This window comes from Argopecten irradians, chromosome 8 (genome assembly GCF_041381155.1).
Source record: "Argopecten irradians isolate NY chromosome 8, Ai_NY, whole genome shotgun sequence".
Taxonomy (NCBI): domain Eukaryota; kingdom Metazoa; phylum Mollusca; class Bivalvia; order Pectinida; family Pectinidae; genus Argopecten; species Argopecten irradians.
The window spans coordinates 22,790,589-22,818,574 of NC_091141.1; the positions used below are offsets into that span (position 1 = coordinate 22,790,589).

The 27,986-nt window shown below is 36.9% G+C and overlaps 2 protein-coding genes across 2 annotated transcripts; one reads left to right on the top strand and one right to left on the bottom strand.

The window, feature by feature from the left end:
- Positions 1 to 1,108: 1,108 nt before the first annotated feature.
- On the bottom strand, positions 1,109 to 8,427 carry LOC138329793 (uncharacterized). Its single transcript, XM_069277088.1, is given in 6 exon segments — positions 1,109 to 3,449; positions 3,451 to 4,626; positions 5,084 to 5,155; positions 5,885 to 6,650; positions 7,511 to 7,724; positions 8,046 to 8,427. Coding segments are annotated over 6 exon segments (3,939 nt in total). The 3' UTR covers positions 1,109 to 2,120.
- A 999-nt stretch (positions 8,428 to 9,426) lies between these two features.
- Positions 9,427 to 26,888, top strand: LOC138329707 (uncharacterized). Its single transcript, XM_069276973.1, is given in 3 exon segments — positions 9,427 to 9,492; positions 16,891 to 17,420; positions 17,422 to 26,888. Coding segments are annotated over 2 exon segments (2,031 nt in total). The 5' UTR covers positions 9,427 to 9,492; positions 16,891 to 16,908; the 3' UTR covers positions 18,941 to 26,888.
- The last annotated feature ends 1,098 nt before the right edge of the window (positions 26,889 to 27,986 follow it).

The window sequence follows — 27,986 nt, forward strand, 5'->3', positions numbered from 1 at the left end:
TTGTATAGCACGGGTACAGTCAGGGATGTAAGTTATATATGTTGTATAGCACGGGTACAGTCAGTGATGCAATTAAGTTATACATGTTGTATAGCACACAGGGACCTGGCGCGATTTTTTTAAACTAACAGTATACATATATATATAGTATCATATACTATAATATGTATATGTATACTATTGGTTAAAACTTTTCGTGCCAGGTCCCTGTGGTATAGCACGGATACAGTCAGGGATGGAAGTTATATACATGTACGTACGTTGTATGTGACGGGTACAGTCAGGGATACCAGTTGTATTATTATGTTTTAAGTGACGGATACAGCCAGGATTGTCTTTTGTATATTTCATAACATTGTTATATGTATGTAGTTTTCCTCCGACTGATACCGACAATGATGAATATCTATACCTACCAAGTACAGAATAGTAGAATCTAATCATTGTTTTTCATCGTACATACATTTATGTCAAGTTTGCGTGAAAGTAGATGAAAAATGAAGTGTGAGGCGTTTTATTACATTCTACAATAGCTAACCCCTTTCTAGAAGCTCTATTTTAAAAACAGGATCGACGGTGCAGGCGTATTAGAGACGGATAATAAATCAAATACATTATGTGCGTTGTTATATATGCTGACGTTCGAACGGACCGAACCATTTAGAGATAACGATTACAGGCTATATATATATACATCCAGTACGATTACAACCTTCCGGTACGTACGTGGACGGGTACAGTCACGACACCACAACACCACGATGTCACACAGTGGTACGGGGTACAGTCAGGGATGTAGCTGACAGCCCCTGTTGTATGGAGACGAGTCTTGTTTACTGTAATTGACTTATGTAGACTGAGGAATTGATGGACAATGTAGGTACGTCCTGAATTGTTCTGGTGATGAAAAAGATTCTTTATTGATTAATTAGTAGATACTTTTATTAAAATACACCAACCAGAGATGTCACATTAACAATACATAGTTTAAATGTGCTGGTGGATCTATCCAATATGATGGGCGGACGAGTCTATGTAGCTTTCACCGCGTTTTGTTAGGTTCGGTGTAATTTTATGTTGTTTCTGTAAAATATGAGGAGACAGCCGATTAAGTTTACTGTGGTCTTTATTCTGTCCCAGAGAGAAGTGATGAATTTGGGCACTAGGGACACTTTAAAGTGACTGTCCGCGAAAAGACGAGAATTTGATTGGATAATAAAAATTAACTCAAAATACAAATATCAATGACAAAACTTCGATTGGTCAAACGTAAGCTGGGGTTTTACGCCCAAATATTTCAACTCAACCCGTCACTAATACTGTTACGTCATGCTAATGGCTTTGACCGGGACTAATTGCAAGTGCTCACCTTGTTTTAATTCTCGGACAATAAAAAATTGTTCTCGGTGTCAGAACTGACCGGAAGAGTCAATGCGGTTTGAGCTTTTCGGTAAATAGCAGATGTATAGTTTTCTGTTAAGGATTATGTACTGAAGAAAATATGAAAAGCCTAGCTTAATAAGACTGACCAAACCCAAAAATACTTTTATACTCAAGGTGGTGACATTTCCCATAAGATTAAGATATCAGATCTCAAGACGACAATTACAAAGAATGTATAAGTTTTGTTTAGAGGAAACTGTATATATTACAACATATTTAAGGTAAATAAAGGTTCATAAGGAAAATAAAGAAATGAAATAAAAATGCAAATTTTCCTTATGAAATATCCCTCCTGGTTGGAAAAAAATCTTTGTCCCCAAAGATAAAATGTACAAATTGGGACAAAATGACAATATGAGTCAAACAATAATTGTAGGTTATGAAGTATGATATGAAAGTAAAATGTTTACAAGTACATTGTAAGTTGCATGAATGCGTTTAAAATAAAATTGAAAAATTCACAAAAAGTTTAATAAATTGACCAATTGACTGATTCAACAAGGACGGCTCAAGCAATCCAAGTGAAGGAGTTATTGGACAAAATATCACACACCTATACAAGTTCAAGTGTATACAAAAAAAAATCATACATAAAAATCAATCATACATGTATAAACAAATCTTACAAGTAAGTCCTGTCAAAGACTATCAATGTGGCCAGCTTGCAACAACACTGTCTATTTCAAAATATGGAAATATCCATGATGAGAGAGCAAAATATATGCTGCGTAAGGTTGTTTAACAATGCGTGCGATTTTGTGAGCTTTTATGTGTGAGACATGTAACTTGTGTTTAGGATAAATGCGATGTTTGGTATGGTTATGAATTACGGAAAACTCTGACCAATGAAAATGGATAACAGGAAATATTTTACCAGTTACTTGGATTGAGGTAATGTCAATGGGTGGTGTTATGGTCCAGTTGTCTGGACACAGGGGTAGGGAGGCTACAGTAATAAGGACACATTCACTACCTGTTGTTAGTTCAACATGTGTGGAGGTTTTGTTAGACGCTTTGAACTTTGACCATATGAAGTATATTGAGATGAGGACAAATGCTGTGGTGAGGAAGGACAATGTTACATAAGGCCATGGTGTTTGTAAGGAATTATACACATGGTCAGTGAACGTGCTCATTGTAGTTATTTCAGGCAATGGTTTATAATGGAAATATGGTATGTTAGCAGTAGGTGGCAGGGTAAAGGCAGAGACAGTATTTGGTTTAGTAAGAAGAACTGCTGCAGACAATATCCTATATTTTCTATATGTACAAATAGATATAAAAATAGCTGTTCCTGATAAAACACCTGCCACTAATGATACAATTCCACTAGTGTCAGGCCAATTAGTATTGACAGCAGAAAGTGTACTATCTAACATTGACTCTGAGAGTGATTTAAACACAGTTTCTCCTTTTTGCGCTTTCTTGACTATTTTCTTCAAACTAAGGTGGTATTTCTGATCATTTGCCAATGTTTCTACAATTGAGTGGTTATAGATGTTAAATTTTGGAATGGAAATGTTCACAACATTTGAATACATAGTATGTCCTAAGATTGCAGAGTGTGTGGAAGGATCAAAGAACTCTTGAATGAGTGCAAGATTTACAGGATGTAACCTGGAGATTTCCTGAGTATCATTTTTACATTTCCCTAATCTTGGAGGTATAAAAAGGGCGTCTGAGGTAACTGAGCATCTACATGGTATACCGAGAACACAAAAGGTGCAGCCTTTGATGATTTTCTGACCAGTAGGACAATTTAGGGCTAACATTGATATGTGGTACACAAGGAAATTTGATGGAGCCACTTCTATCATTGAAGGCTTTAAAGTACTTTGTACAAATCTGAAGTCACATGTTGATTTTATAATATCCTTTTGATTATAAAATATAGATGCAAGGCATGAGTGTTTGGCCACTGATGAGAGAGCAACATGGAAAGAACAATAAAAAATATCATTGTCTTGCGCGGAACACATCTGAAGCTGTTTATGCGACAATGTAGTAATTAAAGTGCTGGTTATCACTACTATGTACAAAATAATCTGGCACATTTAGTAACTGTGTTGCATGAGTTGATGTTGCATTGATAGGTACTGGAAATGAATATGTCTTGAACAAAAGTAAAGGTTGAGCAAATGGTGATATTGGTACTTTCAGTAAAATATACAGAGTCGAATGATGTCTGACATAAAGAAAGTCGGCAAATGAATAGTAATGCAATGGATTAAGATGGATGATATGGAAACCAGGGTATTAACTTGACATGATGCTTTGGATTTGTTTCAGAGTAGCCTTAATAATTTTTGGAGAAATGATAAAGGGAGACAACTTTCCTTTTGCCAACTCATGGATTGCGAGTTTAAAGTGTTCTAATTGTTTATCCAGCATTGCTGAAGCATTTACCTGATGTAACATCATATCCTCTAAGACAATGAGCTCATGCTGTAAACCATCTAAAGTATGAGTGATTTGTTGTGACAATGTGACAGTTTGATCATGATTTTGTTTTACAGCAGTAACTATGTTATCAAACCTGTCATTGACAGTAGACATAAATGATGTCAGTTCATGTGCTTCTCTTGCCATAGCCTTAGCAAGTTTCACATTGTTGTTGTTGAGGACCTGCATGTGTTTCTTTAGATTAGCAAGATCAGTTGATGTCGCAGTTCCAAACAATGATTTTGATATTTCTCCAATGAAGTCGAACAGACCCCGCCGTAATCTTTTTCCATCCATGAATATAGCCTTTGGGAAATAACCATGTGGGATGAGCTTGTTAATTATTTTAACCGTGTCATTGATGTTAGTCATACACTGGGTCCTCATTGCGTTTAAAGAGTTAATGACAGGATTGGCTGCTTCACACATTCGACGGTTACATTTGAGTACTTCTGACAGGTGCAAACGTTTTGGTAAGGGTATCTCAAATGTGTGAGACCAATACTCTTGGCCAAGATGGAGATGTGCTGTGGGTTGAAAGAGGAGTCCATAATTCAGTCGTTGAACTTGGGATGGTTTTTCACATAAAGCCAGAGGAGGTAAGCAGAGGATGATCAACACAACTGCACTCCATACACTAGGACCATTGTAGATACCTACAGATGAATAGGGAGGAGAAATAAAGATTAGTGTTGTGTGTTGTTTATTTTTGTCGTTAAGGTACTGCGCAATACCTAAGCACTAAATTAACAGAAACTGTTAAATCTTAACAAAAATTAAACACAAGAAGAAAGAGAAAAAGGAAAGATTGATCATCTTGAGGTATTTATTTTTGATTTATGTGTACACATTTCTTGAGCTGATCAAAATGCCTTCAACATTTTTTTATGTGAAACAAGTTAACTTCTTTTTATGTTTTTTCTTTCTTGCTTTCCCACTCTGTGTTTTTTTTTATATGGAATTCTCGAACCATGCCTAGTGGCAAATTCTCTATTGGTTCCCAGTTTGTTTGTTTATAACCTTCCCATTTGACCAAGTACTCTTTTCTGCCATTCCTCAATCTGTATTTCAGAAGTTTCTCAACATAATAAGTGAGTGGATTAGGATCAATATTAGAATAAGATTTGTTTTGGTTTAAGATAGTTTTGTCCTTTGAGGGTTGAGGATGGTGTGCTCTAGACCAATTCTGATTTAGTACAGCAGCTGTGGCTGTAGGGGGATGCACATTGATCGTGAGATTAGGTGCGGTGTTTTGGTACAGCAGCTGTGGCTGTAAAGGGATGCACGTTAAGATTAGGTGCGGTGTTTGGTACAGCAGCTGTGGCTGTAAAGGGATGCACGTTAAGATTAGGTGCGGTGTTTGGTACAGCAGCTGTGGCTGTAAAGGGATGCACGTTAAGATTAGGTGCGGTGTTTGGTACAGCAGCTGTGGCTGTAGAGGGATGCACGTTAAGATTAGGTGCGGTGTTTGGTACAGCATCTGTGGCTGTAGAGGGATGCACGTTAAGATTAGGTGCGGTGTTTGGTACAGCACTGTGGCTGTAGAGGGATGCACGTTAAGATTAGGTGCGGTGTTTGGTACAGCAGCTGTGGCTGTAGAGGGATGCACGTTAAGATTAGGTGCGGTGTTTGGTACAGCAGCTGTGGCTGTAAAGGGATGCACGTTAAGATTAGGTGCGGTGTTTGGTACAGCAGCTGTGGCTGTAGAGGGATGCACGTTAAGATTAGGTGCGGTGTTTGGTACAGCACTGTGGCTGTAGAGGGATGCACGTTAAGATTAGGTGCGGTGTTTGGTACAGCAGCTGTGGTGTAGAGGATGCACGTTAAGATTAGGTGCGGTGTTTGTACACTGTAGGGGATGCACGTTAAGATTAGGTGCGGTGTTTGGTACAGCAGCTGTGGCTGTAGAGGGATGCACGTTAAGATTAGGTGCGGTGTTTGGTACAGCAGCTGTGGCTGTAGAGGGATGCACGTTAAGATTAGGTGCGGTGTTTGGTACAGCAGCTGTGGCTGTAAAGGGATGCACGTTAAGATTAGGTGCGGTGTTTGGTACAGCAGCTGTGGCTGTAGAGGGATGCACGTTAAAATTAGGTGCGGTGTTTGGTACAGCATCTGTGGCTGTAGAGGGATGCACGTTAAGATTAGGTGCGGTGTTTGGTACAGCAGCTGTGGCTGTAGAGGGATGCACGTTAAGATTAGGTGCGGTGTTTGGTACAGCAGCTGTGGCTGTAGAGGGATGCACGTTAAGATTAGGTGCGGTGTTTGGTACAGCAGCGGTGGCTGTAAAGGGATGCACGTTAAGATTAGGTGCGGTGTTTGGTACAGCAGCTGTGGCTGTAGAGGGATGCACGTTAAGATTAGGTGCGGTGTTTGGTACAGCAGCTGTGGCTGTAGAGGGATGCACGTTAAAATTAGGTGCGGTGTTTGGTACAGCAGCTGTGGCTGTAGAGGGATGCACGTTAAGATTAGGTGCGGTGTTTGGTACAGCAGCTGTGGCTGTAGAGGGATGCACGTTAAGATTAGGTGCGGTGTTTGGTACAGCAGCTGTGGCTGTAAAGGGATACACGTTAAGATTAGGTGCGGTGTTTGGTACAGCAGCTGTGGCTGTAGAGGGATGCACGTTAAGATTAGGTGCGGTGTTTGGTACAGCAGCTGTGGCTGTAGAGGGATGCACGTTAAGATTAGGTGCGGTGTTTGGTACAGCATCTGTGGCTGTAGAGGGATGCACGTTAAGATTAGGTGCGGTGTTTGGTACAGCACTGTGGCTGTAGAGGGATGCACGTTAAGATTAGGTGCGGTGTTTGGTACAGCAGCTGTGGCTGTAGAGGGATGCACGTTAAGATTAGGTGCGGTGTTTGGTACAGCAGCTGTGGCTGTAGAGGGATGCACGTTAAGATTAGGTGCGGTGTTTGGTACAGCAGCTGTGGCTGTAGAGGGATGCACGTTAAGATTAGGTGCGGTGTTTGGTACAGCAGCTGTGGCTGTAGAGGGATGCACGTTAAGATTAGGTGCGGTGTTTGGTACAGCAGCTGTGGCTGTAAAGGGATGCACGTTAAGATTAGGTGCGGTGTTTGGTACAGCAGCTGTGGCTGTAAAGGGATGCACGTTAAGATTAGGTGCGGTGTTTGGTACAGCAGCTGTGGCTGTAGAGGGATGCACGTTATTGGCGACAGGTGGATCCAAGGGCGGATCTAGGCTTGGCCTATTGTTTGGATTTGAAAAGTGCTTTAATCTATTAGCATTTATTAAAGACTTTATCTCCTTATGATTGTCACAACGTCGTAGCTTGTATGTGTGATTGGGTCCTATATTTGTTACATAAAACGGAAAATCCAAAGGTCTGTGGAGTTTGGGTGAATCTCTTAGGAATGCGAGTCGAATAAATAAGGACGATATGCTGTAATTTGAAGTCCGGTATGACAGAGTTTTTATTATGTTGCTGTTTTTGTTTTGATTGGTCTCGCCTGATATTAGACTGTGCGATATTCTTGACATATTTCAAATGAGCCATGAGACTGGTGATATGAGCCTTTGCGTCTTTATTTCGAAATTATTTTGGAATTATCTACGAAATCCATGCCTAATATATATCTTTTCAAGAAATGTATATTATTATTTGTTTTACACATTACCAAATGATATTGGGATCTGAACAATATAGTCATATCTGTGGTGCTCACCGCCAGCAACACGTACACTTATAGGAGGATGCTGTAATGTTGAAGTGTCGACAGAGAGCCTTTTTAACATAGGTAACGCTACACAATTAATGGTAGCCCCTGTGTCGACTAGAGCCTTTACTGGGGAGCCATTAACTTCAACACTAACAGTATTGTTACCTATAGGGGTGATTAAACTGACACATTCCTTACAGCTAACAGAACATGTGGTAGATGTTTTACTTAGATTGTTAGTTGGTATGCTAGTTGAAGAAGTTAGGCGTTTGATCTTGGATGTGTTAGCTGTAATAGAAGTGTTAGTCTGTGCTGTTGTGCAGTGGTGCCTATCCTTGCTAGGGATAGGCGCGCATCCCTAGCGTGAACCTAACGCATTGTCATTTTTCTTTGCTCTACAGACATCTTCTGTATGACGCCAATATCCACAATATGTGCATTGTGTGTTATAAGCTGGGCACTTAAGTCTATGAAGACAGGACTTACCGCATCCTTGGCAAGGTCTGGTTGGTTGCTGTTGTTGGTTTGGTTGCCATTGCCTAGTCTGTCTCCCTTGGTTCCGTCCTCGCTGGTTATTTGAGTTGTTAGTTCGTTGATGGTGCTGTTGGTATGGTTGTTGTTGTTGGTATGCCTGATGGTGGTACGGCTGTTGTTGGAACGGTTGCTGTTGGTACGGTTGCTGTTGTTGTTGCTGTTGTTGGTACGGCTGTTGTTGGCACGGCTGCTGTTGGTACGGCTGCTGTTGTTGTTGCTGTTGTTGGTACGGCTGTTGTTGGCACGGCTGCTGTTGGTACGGCTGTTGTTGTTGTTGTTGTTGTTGGTATTGCTGTCGTTGAAACAGCTGGAGTACAATTTTGATATCATACATATTTTTATTAAGTCCAAGTTGCTTAGAGTGCTAGTTTTTCGTTACATAACAACCAATGGTATTGATGATTATAGTGTTTTTTGGCAACGGCTGTTGCTGTTCATGGTGTTGTCTGTTTTGTTGTTGTTGAAACCACAGGTGGTGCCACTGTAATCATAGGTGATGTTGCTGTAATCACAGGTGTTGTTGTTGTAATCACAGGTGATGTTGTAGATGTTATCGATTGACTTCTGAGGGTCGGACCTTTTCCTACTCCATATTTAGCTGGAGGGTAGTGTCGAGGCATCCGGGATCTTTGGTTTCTCCACCAAGCTTTCACCGCGTTTTGTTAGGTTCGGTGTAATTTTATGTTGTTTCTGTAAAATATGAGGAGACAGCCGATTAAGTTTACTGTGGTCTTTATTCTGTCCCAGAGAGAAGTGATGAATTTGGGCACTAGGGACACTTTAAAGTGACTGTCCGCGAAAAGACGAGAATTTGATTGGATAATAAAAATTAACTCAAAATACAAATATCAATGACAAAACTTTGATTGGTCAAACGTAAGCTGGGGTTTTACGCCCAAATATTTCAACTCAACCCGTCACTAATACTGTTACGTCATGCTAATGGCTTTGACCGGGACTAATTGCAAGTGCTCACCTTGTTTTAATTCTCGGACAATAAAAATTGTTCTCGGTGTCAGAACTGACCGGAAGAGTCAATGCGGTTTGAGCTTTTCGGTAAATAGCAGATGTATAATTTTCTGTTAAGGATTATGTACTGAAGAAAATATGAAAAGCCTAGCTTAATAAGACTGACCAAACCCAAAAATACTTTTATACTCAAGGTGGTGACATTTCCCATAAGATTAAGATATCAGTTCTCAAGACGACAATTACAAAGAATGTATAAGTTTTGTAGAGGAAACTGTATATATTACAACATATTTAAGGTAAATAAAGGTTCATAAGGAAAATAAAGAAATGAAATAAAAATGCAAATTTTCCTTATGAAATTACCTAGGTATCCAAAGTGACGATTTATATCCAGTCATGGACGGCCGCATACTGACGAAATCTTAAGGTAAGTTTCAGCTGGTTATTTCTACTTCACATAACACCAGACTTAATTTGGAATACTTTCAGATATGATTTTCGTGTAGTGATACTGAAAAAAATGGAGGCTTTCTGTAAAAAATATTTCAATATGTGACGTTTTTAGTGTATAAAGGTTGAGCATAATTGTAGTTTTAAGTAGTTTTAATTTGTTAGTCTCTATGATAGGTAGATTAGATCACTAGGATCATTAATTTGGTGTAACTATTAGCATGTCCAATTCGTTTGTAGTTATTGGGTCAGCAGACCATCGGGGGTTAAATAGAGATGGCGGTTATGGTCAACGCCAGCTGTAAACCGAGCCATTTGTAGACTAGAAAGGGCTGTGGTCAGTCTGAGAGCGCTAATGATGTAGTAATGGTGGTGAGAACATTAGGGCACTGTAGGGGAGATGATATGTAAATAAAGGGGTCAGATTTAGATATATTTAGATTTAAATAACAACCGGTTTTGTGGAGCTGTTGATCCATAAAAATGGTGTTGTCTACCATGAAAAGTGGGCCATTCATTTAATTGTTAATATTATGATATCCCATTTAGGTATTTTAAGAATTAAAAAAAAATCACCTACATAGTGTGGTTTTCATCCCCAATTATTACTGTAATATTAAAGTAACTTGTTATAAAAGAGGTGATATTGTTGTAAAATATGTGAATTTTGAACTTAGACATACTATACATTTATAATATATGCATGTATATATGTATACATATGTGTACGGTAACTCAGTCAAATAGAATGAAAACAAAACATGGAACTTTTTGCAGGCTTTTTTTCAGTGCCAAGGCTATTAATTATCATCTGTATATAAATACAAAAGTGCTTACTTTACATATTTATATGTTGTATTGACTGATATCCTCTAATATAACTAGCACATGGTATTATTTACATCCATGGATGCTTTTATTACAAAAAAGGGAGGTAACTCTTATTGAAACATAAAGTATCCGGAAATGTTGAACGTTACTTTTTCAAATTAGATTGAAACAACAATAATATTATAAATATCATGGAAAATATTGCAGCGCTATGATAATTATATGCGCTTATAACTAGCTGCTTTTGGCTGCAACCCTCGACTTTCTCATTCCCCACCATTTCTTTAATCAAACATTTTGAATAAGATTTATTATATTGCTATACGCAGTTACAGTGGTACATGTATATGTTTTTCCGGAATGTTTGGGTCATTTCCGGTAGAATCTTCAAATATTAGAATCTATTCTACATTTCCGGACACATGGATTTGTTATTTCTTTTCTCTCTCCTAGCGATGTCTGGAATGTAACGGATACCCATGATGATATTATGTAAGTTTAAACACTGGTTTTAGTTACAATCGGATATAATGAATGCAAATATTACCTAAAAGTATGTTCACGTTTTAGGCCTATCTTCACGAGTGCATTACATGAGCTTGACGTTCTGTCAAATGCAACAATGCAGTGTGAGTGTGTAACGTAACAGTTAAGCTTAAATTGATACTCCTGTGTTATATAGATGTTAAATATACTTTAAGAGGGTATTTTTTGTATATTTTTACAATGCATTGTTGGCGGGGCATCGGGCTCTGTTATATATATATATATATAGCTACATGTACCTGGGTAATTTTGCAAAACATCTTTCTACTTTTTGTCTAGAAACATGTTATGTTTTTTTTCTCTCTCTGTGTTTTTTATTTTTTGTTTTGCTCCTACTTTTGAAGTTCTGTTTTCTGCTAAACACTATATTCTTTCTTTTTTCTCTCTCATCTCTCCTGACTACTATTTCTGCTTATTATTTTCTTGGCTATGGAACTTTGGTCTGACAGGGCGAATTATTCAAATGGATATTACATAATAAATATAGATATCATGGAAGATATAAGAATTTTATCAGCTAATTGCCAGGGGCTAGGCGATAAAAACAAAAGAAAAGATGTATTTTTATTCCTAAGAAAAAAGAAGTTTAACATCTATTGTATTCAAGACACTCATTTCACACCAGAAATAGAAAATCTTGTCAGGGCAGAATGGGGATACACATGTCACTTTAGTTCTTTTAAGTCAAACTCGAGAGGGGTAGCAATCTTATTTAATAATAATTTTGAATTTAAAGTTGTCAAGGAAAGGAAGGATACTGAAGGGAATTTCATAGCTTTAGACTTATCTATTAGTGGGAAAAGAATAACTTTAATTACAGTGTATGGGCCAAATACAGACACGCCTGATTTTTACAACAAAATTTTAGATGCTGTTTTCAATTTTGATAGTGAGTTTCATATTATATGTGGAGACTATAATCTAGTCTTAGACCCAGACCTAGACTATGATCAAAATTATAAACAGACAAACAACCCAAAAGCTAGAGATAAAATTATTGAGATTATTGAAGAACTAGGATTAATTGATATATACCGACAGCATCATCCAGACACTAGAAGATACACATGGAGAAGATCTAACCCCTTAAAACAAGCACGTCTTGACTTTTTTTTAGTATCAGGAAACATGATAGGCAATATACATAGTTCTAATATAGATACCGGATACCGTACAGATCATTCATCACCAAATATATCAGTTAGATTTAATGATTTTAAAAAGGGTAAAGGTTTATGGAAGTTTAATAATTCGCTTTTGCATGATAGAGAATACTTAGACACAATAAATAAGCTTATTTCAGAAGTAAAAATACAATATGCTATTCCAGCATATAACATTGATTCTCTTGAGAACATTTCTGATAATGATATTCAGTTTCGAATCAATGAACAACTTTTTTTAGAAACACTCCTACTTGAAATTAGAGGGAAAACAATATCTTTTTCATCTTTCAAGAAAAAACAACAAAATATTGAAGAAGATACTCTTATAGAGTCTATTAGATATTTAGAGGCAAGAGAGGACAATCATGATTTTGAAGAATTAGATGAAAAAAAGAAAGAGTTAGAAAAAATAAGGCAACATAAACTGAAGGGTAATATCATACGTTCCAAAGCCAAATGGATTGAAGAAGGTGAAAAACCTACCAAGTATTTTTTAAGCCTAGAAAATCGGAACTATACTTCAAAAATAATTCCAGTTATAGAGAAAGATAATGGAGAAATCATTTCAAAACAAGAAGACATTTTAGATGAAGTAAGATTATTTTATGAAAATTTATATGCCAGTAACAGTAATGAAATTGAAGATATTGATCTTGATACTTTTTTAAATAATGATAATGATGTTCCAAAACTAAATCAGACAGAATCTATGTTGTTAGAGGGAATTATTTCTATTGAGGAAGCTGCTAATACTTTAAAGAAAATGAAGAATGACAAAAGTCCTGGTTCCGATGGCTTCACTGCAGAATTTTTTAAATGTTTTTGGGGAAAATTAGGACACTTCATTGTTAGGTCTATTAATTATGGTTTTATAAAAGGGGAATTATCTATAACTCAAAGGCAGGGAATTGTAACATGTATACCAAAGGGGGATAAACCTAGACAGTTTTTGAAAAACTGGAGACCAATCTCATTGCTTAATATTGTATATAAAATTGCATCTGGCTCAATTGCATGTAGGTTGAAATTTTTTCTAAACAAATTGATAAGTAGAGATCAGACAGGTTTTATTGCAGGTAGGTATATAGGTGAAAACACTAGATTGATCTATGACATTATGGAATTTGCAGAAGATATTAATATACCTGGTATGCTTTTAATTATAGATTTTGAAAAGGCTTTTGATTCTGTTAGTTGGAAATTTATTAACAGGGTTCTCTCTTTTTTTTAATTTTGGTCCCGATATTTGTAAATGGATAAAAGTTTTGCACTCTAATGCTCTTTCTTATATAAATCAAGGTGGAAATCTTTCAAACTTCTTTGAAGTCAAAAGAGGCTGTCGTCAGGGTGACCCTATTGCTCCCTATATATTTATTTTATGTGTCGAAATACTTGCGATTAGAATTAGAAAGAATAAGAATATCAAAGGTATAAATATAGAGAGTATTCCAATAGTTCTTTCTCAATATGCGGATGATACTTCCCTTATTTTAGACGGTAGGAAAATATCTTTGAAGGAATCTGTGAACGAGCTTAATAACTTTGCAAAAATATCTGGTCTGAAAATAAACAAAAGCAAAACACAAGTTGTGTGGATTGGTAGTAAAAAATATAGTGATGATATATATTTCCCAGAATGGAATTTGCAATGGGGTATAACAAAATTTACAGTTTTAGGTATAGACTTCAGTGTTGATTTACATAGAATCCCCAGACTAAACTATGATAAAAAATTAGTTAAACTTAAATCTTTGATAAATACCTGGAAGAGAAGAAATCTCACACCTGTTGGCAAAATACATATTATCAAGTCTCTTTTGATATCTCAATTTAATCACCTATTCATAGCATTGCCAAATCCGGATAGCCTATTTTTAAAAAAAATGAATACAGAACTCTATAACTTTTTATGGAATGGTAAATCTGAGAAGATAAAAAGAGATATAACTATTAAAAGTTTTCATGAGGGTGGACTTAAAATGATTCATTTAGAATCCTTTATTGACTCTCTGAAACTAACATGGATACGTAGGTTGTATACATCAGAGGGAAAATGGAGCTTGTACTTTAAAAGGTTTGGTAATGAAAACATATTAGCGCATTGTGGTAGTGATTATATTTCAAAATGTCAACAAAACTGTAAAAACCTGTTTTGGAAAGATGTTTTCAAAAGTTGGTGTAAACTTACTTTAAAGTCTGAAAATATTAAAAAGAAAAATGATAATGTTCTTAAAGTTCCTATTTGGCATAATAAATCAATAAAAATTAACAATAAAAGTTTTTTTTTATAAAGAATGGTTTCAGAAGGGTGTTGTAGTCCTGAATGATATGATAAAAAATAGTGAAAATGTTGTGTTTTACAGTCTATATGAGTTTAATCAGAAATTTAATATGCATACAGATTTTCTTACATATCAAGGTGTAATCAATGCCATTAAAAAAACTTTCTCATCAGATGAAATTTCCAATAGGATTTTAAATTACCCATTCATCCCAAAAAAATTAGAAATATTTGTTAAGCATAAAAAAGGAGCAAGTGATTTTTATAAGGCACTTTGCCAGAATACTACTGTTGCTACAGGAAGAAAAAAATGGGATGATATTTTTGGTTTTGACAATCAAAAATGGAGACAAAAATACATTATTCCTTTTATCAGTACCAAAAACACAAAATTACAGTGGCTTCAGTTTAGAATTAATCAGTATATTTTAACCACAAATTCATATCTGTTTAAAATAGGCCTTGTAGACACTCCTTACTGTCATCAGTGTAAAACTGAAATTGAGACTATAGTTCATACATTATGGGACTGTGAAAATGTTCAGTTATTCCTATCAAATTTTGAATCCATATTAGAGATGCTTTTAATTCCATTTTCGTTTAATAAGGAATCTTTCATTTTTGGACTCTCTAATTGTAAAAATTATACAGATAATGTTGTCATTTTAGTACTAAAGCAATATATTTATAGTGCTAGATGTCTCCAAATTGGTTTATCAATGAATGCGTTTAAAAATCTTTTGAAGGATATGTACAGGACTGAAAAATACATTGCAACCACCAAGGGTGAAACACATATTATGAAATTTGTCAATGAGTGGAGAAAATGGGAAAGTTTTTTAGAATAAATGTCACTTTTTAAACTTTTTCTCTTAATATACTTTAATTTCTTTTTTGCATGATCTTGGTGTGGTATCTAATCTTTTTACATATGATTTTATAAATCTCATTGAGAATAATGAGCCTTGTCAGTCCATTGCCACTTCTTCCTTCTCTCAGTTCTTTCTGCTTTTCTTCTTTTTTACTTAATCTCTTCTTTTGCTTTTCTAAAAGGGTGCAACTTGCAAATTTCTGTCATTAATCGTTCAATTAAAAATCAAGAAAATTACTATCATATTGTATAGGGAATACCTGATACTGTAAACCACTTTGTCTACACGGCAAATATTTTTTTATAATCCAGTCGAGTATTATATATATGTGAAAACACATACTAACTAATTAATATATATAATGCATATATACATATCTACAGAGAGAGTAAATTTTGTTTTTTTCAATGAACACCTTGAGAGTGCATTATATCTAGCAACCCTTGTAAATAACTTGGTTTACAGTATTAGAGAAGTTCAAAGTTTATAAATGAATATTACGATTTAAATAATGAATATTGAATATCATATGTAAATGCTTTTTGTACCCATGTAAAATCTCTTCAAAAATAAAAAAAATATAAAAAAAATATAAAGGGGTCAGTGATTGTGTATCTATAGAGCCGAACTAATGAGCTGTCTGTAGTAAGGGTCGGTCATTAGGCTAAGAATGGATAGGGGATTTCCTTATCTTAGTTTTGGAGTTATTTATATACTTCTGCTCTCTGGTGATTCCAACGCCTATCTTTAGCAGCAGATAGAGATGTGGTGCATGGGTCAGTCTTTAATTTGCATATCCAGTATTGTTCTATCTTTAGTTATGGTATCTATGTGCTAGGTCTAATTTTAGCCAGGGTCACAAAGAGTTCAGGGGCCATTCTATTTTAGGTATGCATGTGTATTCAAAGCCATCCTATAAATATATATCCTTAGTTTAGATTGTTTAGTTAAGAATAACATTTTATAAATAAGTATCCTTAGAATAGAGTATCTAGCTAATAATAGTAGTCTAAGAATAGAGATGTAAATTAGAGTCGGTAAAAGGGAAGGAGACACTTGGAGGGGGCAGTTAGTTGGGAGTTAGCCGAGAGGTATAGCTGTAGTTCTTTGGAGTTTTGCCGAGCAGTTGGGCAGTTCGTGGAAAGTGAGTCGAGAGGTACAGCTGGAGTCATTGGACAGTCAGATGATGGTAGTTAGTGATTAGTTTGTAGTGAGTTTAGATAAGTCGGACAGTTGATTAAAAGAATTAGCTTACGTTTATAGTTGTTGCTGTTGAGTGAAAACCCTGAACTTTTGCTTGATTTGATACAACTTGAATAAATGGAAACATATCTCATATACGGACTTTGTTTAATATTTTTCGTCGGCGCCTGACAACCTGAACTTGAACTTTATTTATATTTTGGTTACACGAAGAGAGAAACTTAACAACTGGTGTCAGAAGTGGGATACTTCTTCACAATAAAACAAAAAGAAAAAAACGTAACAATTATAAATTATTGCTATATATATATAGGTATATTTCCTTCTGAATGCTTTGGACCCATGGTCAATCACCTTATTGTTTCTGTACATATATACATTTTATTCAACTGTTTTGTACTCGTCCATCCCCGTTACGTGTAAGTACTTTTGATGCACACTATATTGATATTACATACGTGGTATTATATTTTCAGGGTCCAGATATAACAAAGATGAGTGACCAGGGTGAGGAGTACCAGAGATCCTGGATACTTTACCAGTATCTAGACTGGTGGATAGGTAGTGAGGAAATAGTGGATATCAGGAGGAAAGGGATAGATATAGAGGAACAAGTAAGAAACGCTAATAAAAAATGCCCGACTGATATGTATATAACGGGCAGCAATTGTGAAGGATTCAGAATGAAAGGTTCAGACAATGACTCCATGTTAATTGATAGAAACGTAGTAGTATTGTGTCCTGACCAGATGAACAGTCTACCACCAAACCGAGATAATAAATCAGTTTTGTGGATGAGACCAGCTAATAGTAGGCCTGGTTATGTAACATTAGAAGTTGTTTATCTGGGACAAAATGTATTTACTGAAATTCACAGCGCTATAGTACCTGTGGGAGAGCAATATTTCCTATCAAGTGAAGTATTTCAACGGAACTTAATTAATAGAATAGACCATACTCTACTTATAAAAAGTGAAGCGCACGGGCCAGCTGCCACTTTTCAGAATTAATATACATGTAAATACTGAAATTGATTTGGTGCATTCATTCAAATGTCTCCATTGGCCCGAAGAAGCAAATGAGTGGGTGATTAGACCACGCCTCCATGGATGGCCAGATAAAACTTTGAGAGACGAAATAGTACGTGGTGGCTGCCATCTAGTCCCTGTAGGAGATAAAACGTCCGTCGATACATTCCTACAATGGAGAATATCGTTTGCAACTGCTGAAAGGAGGCTCGTTTACTCTCTAACTCACGTACAATTTTTAGTGTATGGTCTTATGAAGTACCTCCTCAAACAGATATCTGACATGTTAAAACAAATACTCGGCAATACCGATATTCTATCATCATATATAATGAAAACTGTTGTATTCCATGCAGTTGAGAAAACGCCTTGTTCGTTATGGCAGGGGAAACACACATTTATCTGTTTCATGCTGTGTTTGAACATTTTGATAACCTGGGTAAAGGCTGGTCATTGTCCGAATTACTTTATCCCAACTAACAACATGTTCCTTGGCAAAGTTCACGGAGAAAATCAACAGAAACTTCTTCATTTCCTCGTAAATCTACATGATATAAAATGGGGATGTCTCTCAGTAGGGACCTTTATACAACCAACTATAGGAGAGGTTGTTGATGACCTGCTAAATGCAACACATGGACGTCTATTATATCCGCCATCTATATCTGAAACCGAACGTGATTTACAAATATTCCATTCTGCACGACAATACGATGGTACCTCAGCATCGCTCCCGGTATCATTAACACTTTTATGTAAGTCAAAGTCAGAGAACGACGAATTTTTAGCCTTCGTCACTACAACACACTCACTTTCATGTGTAGCGATGAACAAATTCCGTGAACATACAACATATAGAGGAAACAGGGAGAAATACAAATATTTAAGGAAATGCAAGATATTTCTATCACCTGGTGCCTCAGTGTGTACAAGTCCAGGACTGCTAGGATTGGCAACGTTTTACTATCAAACTGGGAACTACACCAAAACATTGAACATATGTCGGCACATAACCACATCATTTAAAATATCTTTTCCTGTAACCGATAGGGAAAAAATGATATATTTAACTCTGTTTTGTGGTCGTGGCTACAATCTGTTTGAGAAATTTAGAGAAGCAATTGTGTCACCAATACGTCTACCACATGATTATTTCTATCCATCAGAAATATTCCAGATCGCTAAAATCCAAAGAGGAGATTATCCCCAAATTCCCCCGCTCCAATACTCCATGTTCTTGTCTTTTCTGTGTTACCACCAACTTGGAGATACCATAAGACGCAATGAAGCAGTGAATGATCTCCGAGTTCTGAAGTATAATATGTATTGTGACTGGATTGTCCACAATATGTTGGGGATGTGTTACGAAAAAGTTGGGGACACACAAAGGGCACTCAGGGAATATAGACACTCTGTACTTAATAGAGAGTTCGGACGCGATCATAACAATGCCAAAGAGAGAATAGATCGTTTACAATTTTCTTTTCAGGAAAACTAATGTCGTAGGCTTTAAGAAATGTATGTTTACGTTGGTGTCTACTTTTGTGTCAAGTATGTTTACGTTGGGGTCTGTTGTCAAGTATGTTTACGTTGGTGTCTGATGTCAAGTATGTTTACGTTGGTGTCTGGTATCCTACATGTTTACGTTGGTGTCTGGTGTCAAGTATGTTTATGTTGGTGTCTGGTGTCAAGTATGTTTACGTTGGTGTCTGGTATCCTACATGTTTACGTTGGTGTCTGGTGTCAAGTATGTTTACGTTGGTGTCTGGTGCCAAGTATGTTTACGTTGGTGTCTGGTGTCAAGTATGTTTACGTTGGTGTCTGATGTCAAGTATGTTTACGTTGGTGTCTGGTGTCAAGTATGTTTACGTTGGTGTCTGGTGTCAAGTATGTTTACGTTGGTGTCTGGTGTCAAGTATGTTTACGTTGGTGTCTGGTGTCAAGTATGTTTACGTTGGTGTCTGGTGTCAAGTATGTTTACGTTGGTGTCTGTTGTCAAGTATGTTTACATTGGTGTCTGGTGTCAAGTAAGTTTACGTTGGTGTCTGGTGTCAAGTATGTTTACGTTGGTTTCTGATGTCAAGTATGTTTACATTGGTGTCTGGTGTCAAGTAAGTTTACGTTGGTGTCTGGTGTCAAGTATGTTTACGTTGGTTTCTGATGTCAAGTATGTTTACATTGGTGTCTGGTGTCAAGTAAGTTTACGTTGGTGTCTGGTGTCAAGTATGTTTACGTTGGTGTCTGGTGTCAAGTATGTTTACGTTGGTGTCTGGTGTCAAGTATGTTTACGTTGGTGTCTGGTATCCTACATGTTTACGTTGGTGTCTGGTGTCAAGTATGTTTACGTTGGTGTCTGGTGCCAAGTATGTTTACGTTGGTGTCTAGTGTCAAGTATGTTTACGTTGGTGTCTGGTGTCAAGTATGTTTACGTTGGTGTCTGGTGTCAAGTATGTTTACGTTGGTGTCTGGTGTCAAGTATGTTTACGTTGGTGTCTGGTGTCAAGTATGTTTACGTTGGTGTCTGGTGTCAAGTATGTTTACGTTGGTGTCTGGTGTCAAGTATGTTTACGTTGGTGTCTGGTGTCAAGTATGTTTACGTTGGTGTCTGGTGTCAAGTATGTTTACGTTGGTGTCTGGTGTCAAGTATGTTTACGTTGGTGTCTGGTGTCAAGTATGTTTACATTGGTGTCTGGTATCCTACATGTTTACGTTGGTGTCTGGTGTCAAGTATGTTTACGTTGGTGTCTAGTGCCAAGTATGTTTACGTTGGTGTCTAGTGCCAAGTATGTTTACGTTGGTGTCTAGTGCCAAGTATGTTTACGTTGGTGTCTGGTGTCAAGTATGTTTACGTTGGTGTCTGGTGTCAAGTATGTTTACGTTGGTGTCTGGTGTCAAGTATGTTTACGTTGGTGTCTGGTGTCAAGTATGTTTACGTTGGTGTCTGGTATCCTACATGTTTACGTTGGTGTCTGGTGCCAAGTATGTTTACGTTGGTGTCTGGTGTCAAGTATGTTTACGATGGTGTCTGGTGTCAATTATGTTTACGTTGGTGTCTGGTGTCAAGTATGTTTACGTTTGTGTCTGGTATCCTACATGTTTACATTGGTGTCTGATGTCAAGTATTTTTACGTTGGTGTCTGGTGCCAAGTATGTTTACGTTGGTGTCTGGTGCCAAGTATGTTTACGTTGGTGTCTGGTGCCAAGTATGTTTACGTTGGTGTCTGGTGTCAAGTATGTTTACGTTGGTGTCTGGTATCCTACATGTTTACGTTGGTGTCTGGTGTCAAGTATGTTTACGTTGGTGTCTGGTGCCAAGTATGTTTACGTTGGTGTCTGGTGTCAAGTATGTTTACGTTGGTGTCTGGTGTCAAGTATGTTTACGTTGGTGTCTGGTGTCAAGTATGTTTACGTTGGTGTCTGGTGTCAAGTATGTTTACGTTGGTGTCTGGTGTCAAGTATGTTTACGTTGGTGTCTGGTGTCAAGTATGTTTACGTTGGTGTCTGGTGTCAATTATGTTTACATTGGTGTCTGGAGTCGAGTATGTTGGCGGTGGTGTCTGGTGTCAAGTAGGTTTACGTTGGCGTCTGGTGTCAAGTATGTTTACGTTAGTGTCTGGTGTCAATTATGTTTACATTGGTGTCTGGAGTCGAGTATGTTGGCGGTGGTGTCTGGTGTCAAGTAGGTTTACGTTGGCGTCTGGTGTCAAGTAGGTTTACGTTGGTGTCTGGTGTCAAGTATATTTACGATAATGTCTGGTGTCAAGTATGATGACGTTTGTGTCTGGTGTCTAGTATTATGACGTTGGTATCTGATGTCAAGTATGTTTACGTTGGTTTCTGGTGTCAAGTATGTTTACGTTGGTGTCTGGTGTCAAATATGGTTACGATGATGTCTGGTGTCAAGTATGTTTACGTTGGTGTCTGGTGTCAAATATGTTTACGTAAGTGTCTGGTGTCAAGTATGTTTACGTTGGTGTCTGGTGTCAAGTATGTTTACGTTGGTGTCTGGTGTCAAGTATGTTTACGTTGGTGTCTGGTGTCAAGTATGTTTACGTTGGTGTCTGGTGTCAAGTATGTTTACGTTGGTGTCTGGTGTCAAGTATGTTTACGTTGGTGTCTGATGTCAAGTATGTTTACGTTGGTTTCTGGTGTCAAGTATGTTTACGTAAGTGTCTGGTGTCAATTATGTTTACATTGGTGTCTGGATTCGAGTATGTTTACGTTGTTGTCTGGTGTCAAATATGGTTACGATGATGTCTGGTGTCAAGTATATTTACGTTGGTGTCTGGTGTCAAGTATGATGACGTTGGTATCTGATGTCAAGTATGTTTACGATGATGTCTGGTGTCAATTATGTTTACGTTGGTGTCTGGTGTCAATTATTTTTACATTGGTGTCTGGAATTCGAGTGTGTTGGCGGTGGTATCTGGTGTCAAGTATGTTGACGTTGGTATCTAGTGTCAAGTATGTTGGCGGTGGTATCTGGTGTCAATTATGTTTACATTGGTGTCTGGGTCGAGTATGTTGGCGTTGGTGTCTGGTGTCAAGTATGTTTACGTTGGTGTCTGATGTCAAGTATGTTTACGTTGGTGTCTGGTGTCAAGTATGTTTACGTTGGTGTCTGGTGTCAAGTATTATTAAGTTGGTGTCTGGTGTCAAGTATGTTTACATTGGTGTCTGGTGTCAAGTATGTTTACGTTGGTGTCTGGTGTCAAGTATGTTTACGTTGGTGTCTGGTGTCAAGTATGTTTACGTTGGTGTCTGGTGTCAAGTATGATGACGTTGGTGTCTGGAGCAAGTATGATGACGTTGGTGTCTGGTGTCAAGTATGTTTACGTTGGTGTCTGGTGTCAAGTATGTTTACGTTGGTGTCTGGTGTCAAGTATGTTTACGTTGGTGTCTGGTGTCAAGTATGTTTACGTTGGTGTCTGGTGTCAAGTATGTTTACGTTGGTGTCTGGTGTCAAGTATGTTTACGTTGGTGTCTGGTGTCAAGTATGTTTACGTTGGTGTCTGGTGTCAAGTATGTTTACGTTGGTGTCTGGTGTCAAGTATGTTTACGTTGGTGTCTGGTGTCAAGTATGTTTACGTTGGTGTCTGATGTCAAGTATGTTTACGTTGGTGTCTGGTGTCAAGTATGTTTACGTTGGTGTCTGGTGTCAAGTATGTTTACGTTGGTGTCTGGAGCAAGTATGATGACGTTGGTGTCTGGTGTCAAGTATGTTTACTTTGGTGTCTGGTGTCAAGTATGTTTACGTTGGTGTCTGGTGTCAAGTATGTTTACGTTGGTGTCTGGTGTCAAGTATGTTTACGTTGGTGTCTGATGTCAAGTATGTTTACGTTGGTGTCTGGTGTCAAGTATGTTTACGTTGGTGTCTGGTGTCAAGTATGTTTACGTTGGTGTCTGGTGTCAAGTATGTTGACGTTGGTGTCTGGTGTCAAGTATGATGACGTTGGTGTCTGGTGTCAAGTATGTTTACGTTGGTGTCTGGTGTCAAGTATGATGACGTTGGTTTCTGATGTCAAGTATGTTTACGTTGGTGTCTGGTGTCAAGTATGTTTACGTTGGTGTATGGTGTCAGGTTTGCTTACGATGGTGTCTGGTGTCAAGAATGTTTACGTTGGTGTATGGTGTCAGGTTTGCTTACGATGGTGTCTGGTGTCAAGTGTGATATCTGTTGGCGTCTGTCGTCAAGTACGTTTACGTTGGTGTCTGGTGCTATTGCCCACTGTCATTAAATTTTTGTCTTCTTAATTTGTGTTACAACATCAGTTGTGATACTTTTCAATTGCTAAAAATAATGTTTTTATATCAAAAACATATCCAAATATCAGATATTGTGTTTGATATACGACATTGTCACCGCTGTTCATTTGACTATACATGTAGGTATGCCCATCAGAAGGATAAAACAACAACAATAGGCTGTCGAAAGAATCCAGATAGGATTGCTAAACATGAACTGTTTATGTGTACTTTTGTCTATTCTGATAATAGACATTGTGGAATTGAAGATGGAAGATTGATACAAATAACGATAGATAGTTTCATTGATTGTGTAAAGTATTTATTGTTCTATACCTCTTTTTTGTAGTTTCTATGTAGAATCACGGTAGCCGAGTGGTTAAGATTATAAGACTCTTTCATATGTGGATATGAAGGATAGGGATATTCTACCCGAGGGTCACAAAATGTAGTAAAACCCAAGGCTTGCCGATGGTTTTGCAACATTTTGTGATCCCGAGGGTAGAATATCCCTATCCTTCATATCCACTTATGAAAGAGTATTTTTCTTTCATACCTCGACGTTTTATTGCAATTTTACAACTATACTATCCCGACATTTTGAAATAATTCGAAGAAATCCACGGCTGAAAGGCAATTTTTCGTGATATTTTCAACAAAAAATCCGTTGTTTGCATGTTTAAAAGCAAAACCAGTCAAGTTTGTGAAAAAAATGTTAAAATTTTACCGAGGAAATAGAAATTTTGTTGACGCTGTGACGTCACGAGGCTTTATTGCATGGGTAGCCATGCAATACAGCCTCAGGCGGCATGAATGTATTGCCCTAGACCAGCCAGTATTACACCCGTAGGTGAGAAAGAAATCATTGATCTTTTCGTACACTGTTCTAAATCAAAATAAATAATGAATACCTGGTTACCCTAATTGAGGATCGTTTGCTTAATGTAATGTAATAATATATAAAATTATATTACACATGATTCATGTGTCTATTTTGACTCTTAATCTATTTATGTAGGTTCAATAATTATGTGTGTGATAGGGAATGCACTCATTGTTACCTGTGATATCTGTAGAATGTGACATTACCATTTTAGACTATATAACATATGTATAAATCCATGTGCTTGAATCCTGTTGAATAATTTTCTACATTAAACAGTTTTCCATAACTTTGCGTCGTAAGTTCGAACAGGGTAGATACCAAGTACTAACAGGTGTTTGGTGATTGTACTCCTGATACTTCAAAAACACTTCCTAAAATGATCTTGACTGTATATGGGTCGTTAACCCAATCAAACTAAACTAAATCAAATTATATTGTAGTTTGCTGGTTTGATTTCTAAAAATTGATACCATTAAAGGATGGTTCCAAGTTAAATTTTTTTTTATAAATTTTATAAGTAAAACATTCCTGTTACAAAAGGAAGCACATATATGAAAATGTTCACTTCATATTTATTAGATAATTAGATCATGTTTTTACAACATGAAACTATTTTGTATTTTAAATGTTTAAAGTGTGGCGGAAAATGATAAACATCAGATAGAGGGAAGATATGAGGTTTTAAAAGCCCATTATGCTTTTGCAATATATTTATTTAAAAAAATACCAAACTCTACTTGATGATAAAATTAATTTATTGATGACAAAATGAGTTAATGTACAATGCTATAATAAAAACTTGTAATTAAGATGAAGAAATACTCATAATTCCTCGAGCTACTATCATTGACTATGATATATTCCTTTTAGTTGTATATCATTTATTAAATTTGACAATATTAAAAAAAGTCACATTCTTTAAATTCGTAAAATAAGTGATCCGTCAACGAGATTAATAACGAGAGAAAATGGAAATCGTGAAATACGTGAAACAGTAGTCACTGGTATAAGTCTCTGTATTTAGAATGAACCAGTGGCGTAGGAAGATGAAACGTAATGGGGGGGGGGGGGGGCAAAGGTCCTCAATATTTCGTAACCCCCCCCCCCCCATCGCGCGCCCCGTATCCACAGGAGATAATTGATATATATTTTTCATATATTATTTCATATAATCCTTGTACACATCTATAGAAGAATACGCAAATTAGGGTGTGAGTTTGGGGGGTCCGGGGTATACCATGGAAAAATATTACGACTAAGAATGACTGAGATGAGCTTTACGATGTATTTTGATGATTTTGCGAGCGCCGAAGGCGCAATATTTTGGCGTTTGGGGGGTCCAGGGGTCTCCCCGGGAAAAAATTGTACAATTTAGAATGGCAGAGATGAGTTCTACGATGGCTTTAGTTGAATTTGAGAGCGCCGAAGGCGCAAGATTTAAGTATATGAGGAGTCTGGGGGTCACCCTGGGAAAACATTGAGATTTAGAATAGCTGAGATGAGTTTTATGATGTATTTTGATGATTTTGGGGGCGCCGTAGGCGCGAGATTTTGGTATTTGGGGGGTCCGCGGGTCTCCCCCGGGAAAAAATTGTACGATTTAGAATGGCAGAGATGAGTTTTACGATGCATTTTGTTGAATTACGAGCGCCGAAGGCGCGATATGTTAGTTTATAAGGGGTCTGGGGGTCACCCCGGGAAAAAATGTACGATTTAGAATGGCTGAGATGAGTTTTACAATTTATTTTGATGATTTTAAAGCGTTGTAACAAGTTTTCGATTTAAAGTTACCTGCATTTAGAAATGATAATTGTGTGTGTTGTCATACCATTATGCAACCCAGCTCGATCTGAACATACCGGATTCACACCATCGACACATTGTTGCGAACTCAAAATAATTATGAATTGATTGTCTTGCTAAGACATATAAACAAATTAATTTTTTAAGAAGCATATTTTGAAATAGTATAATCCCTTGATGGACATTTTTAGTCTAGTTCGTGTGTATTGAATTTTCATTATTAAGGTTTGAACATTACGTGCTTGAGCGTTTTAGGAAACGCGCCGCGCAGCGGAATATTTTCTAAATTGTAGTACAAAAATGTGCAGAAGGACTTTCAAATGAGCATTCTCGGCGAAAATGGGGGGGAACAGGGGGCAATTGCCCCCCCCCCCCCCCTGCCCCCCGCGTCCTACGCCCCTGTGAACTCAGGTGTGAACAAAACTATCTAAATTGAATTTACTATGGGTGTTTGTAGAATTCTGTAAAAACATAGTGAGACTTAATGTCTAGAAACATTGACCTAATTTGTTTGTTAGTAAAACAGGGTAAGGTTTTACCTATTCTGGATTATACATTATGTCGACATTGTTACAACTTTGTCATATAAATATACGTGCTTGTCTTGTATAATGTTATCATTTTTGAATGAGTGAAATGTGTTTTGTAGATAGACAATTAATGCTATAATTATGTTAAATATTAATTAAGTTTTAAGTTATATCAGCTTTGTTGGATGTATCGATATGATAAGGTGAAATTTACTTGAATAGAAAATAATCATCCGGGATGGAGGGACTACAGTATGTTAAAATACTAACTTGTTCAGGGTCTAACCATAAGACTGTAGTAGATTGGGATAATAAATGTATAGCGACATCCTCAAATCTATATTTTCAGATTTAATTTTGTTTTTAGATATATTTTAGGCCGTAACATTTTAAAACATGAATATAATTTAACATGCAGTAAGGGAGATAATCTTTGGTTTGATAAGTATATTTGTGTCAAATAAATATACCAAATACTTGTATTAGTTGTGAGAAAGATTTATTTGATAGATTTACAGCTAAGCAGTTGACGTAACGTTTTCAGTTTCAAACTCTATGCATCACACGTTTCTAACCATTTCATGTGGTCATGTGATTCCTGAAAATGGAAGAATAGAAAGAATCACCAATATGTATTCTGCTGTTTTGAGAAAAGTCTAAGCTTTCCTATCTATTGGCTGTGTCATAACTTGTGATAATGAATACTCTTTAACAATGCTATATGTCTAAAGCAAATGTTATTGATAGTCTCGGCTGAAATATTTAACTTGTTGATGGATCTGTCTGCTTCCTTGTATGGACAAGGATAAATGTTGATTAGAATGTGCTGGCTGTCGTTTTACAAGTCCAAGCCACTTCAGAAATAGATCCAAATGACGGCTAATGGTGAAGTACCTACTTGTGATATCATGACTAACTATAAATAGAAAACTTATGTAATGAAGGGATTATGATAGTGGCAGAGTGGTTAAGGTGTAGATATTCTACCATTATAACATTACCTCTAGCTTCCACAATTTCTCATTCATTTGTACATATATAATGAATATAATCCCCAAAAAATCTACAGTGCCTGCCTGCCGTCCCTAATTACGACCAGAAATAGTCATTCACGGAACCACAACTGCGCAGCACAGGTTAGAGAGGATGGATAGACAATCATTTTAGATGAGAACGAAAATGAGAGTGGGACGCTGTCAAGTTACGAAAAGTATTACATCTTGAAAATATAGTGGCAAGATTGAGCCTACTGTAACTTGATGCCGTTATAAGATACTGGGCTAACTGTGTAGATCGATAATGTTACTAACTATTCTATGGTAAATTTACTGTACTTCATTTACCTGCCCAATTTCTTAATTCTGATTGCCCTTAAATGACCTTGGCAATTGAAAAGGAAATAAAAATAAACCAGCATGGAGGTAAAATATCTATCCCTTTGAAATGGAACAGTCGTGTGTTAGATATATGCATGTATGATATATATAAAATATCAAAGAAACACAATTTAACAAAGCATGACAATTTATTGACTCGTGCCCTATCCGGGCTTCGAACTCACGGTCTACGGCATCCAATCG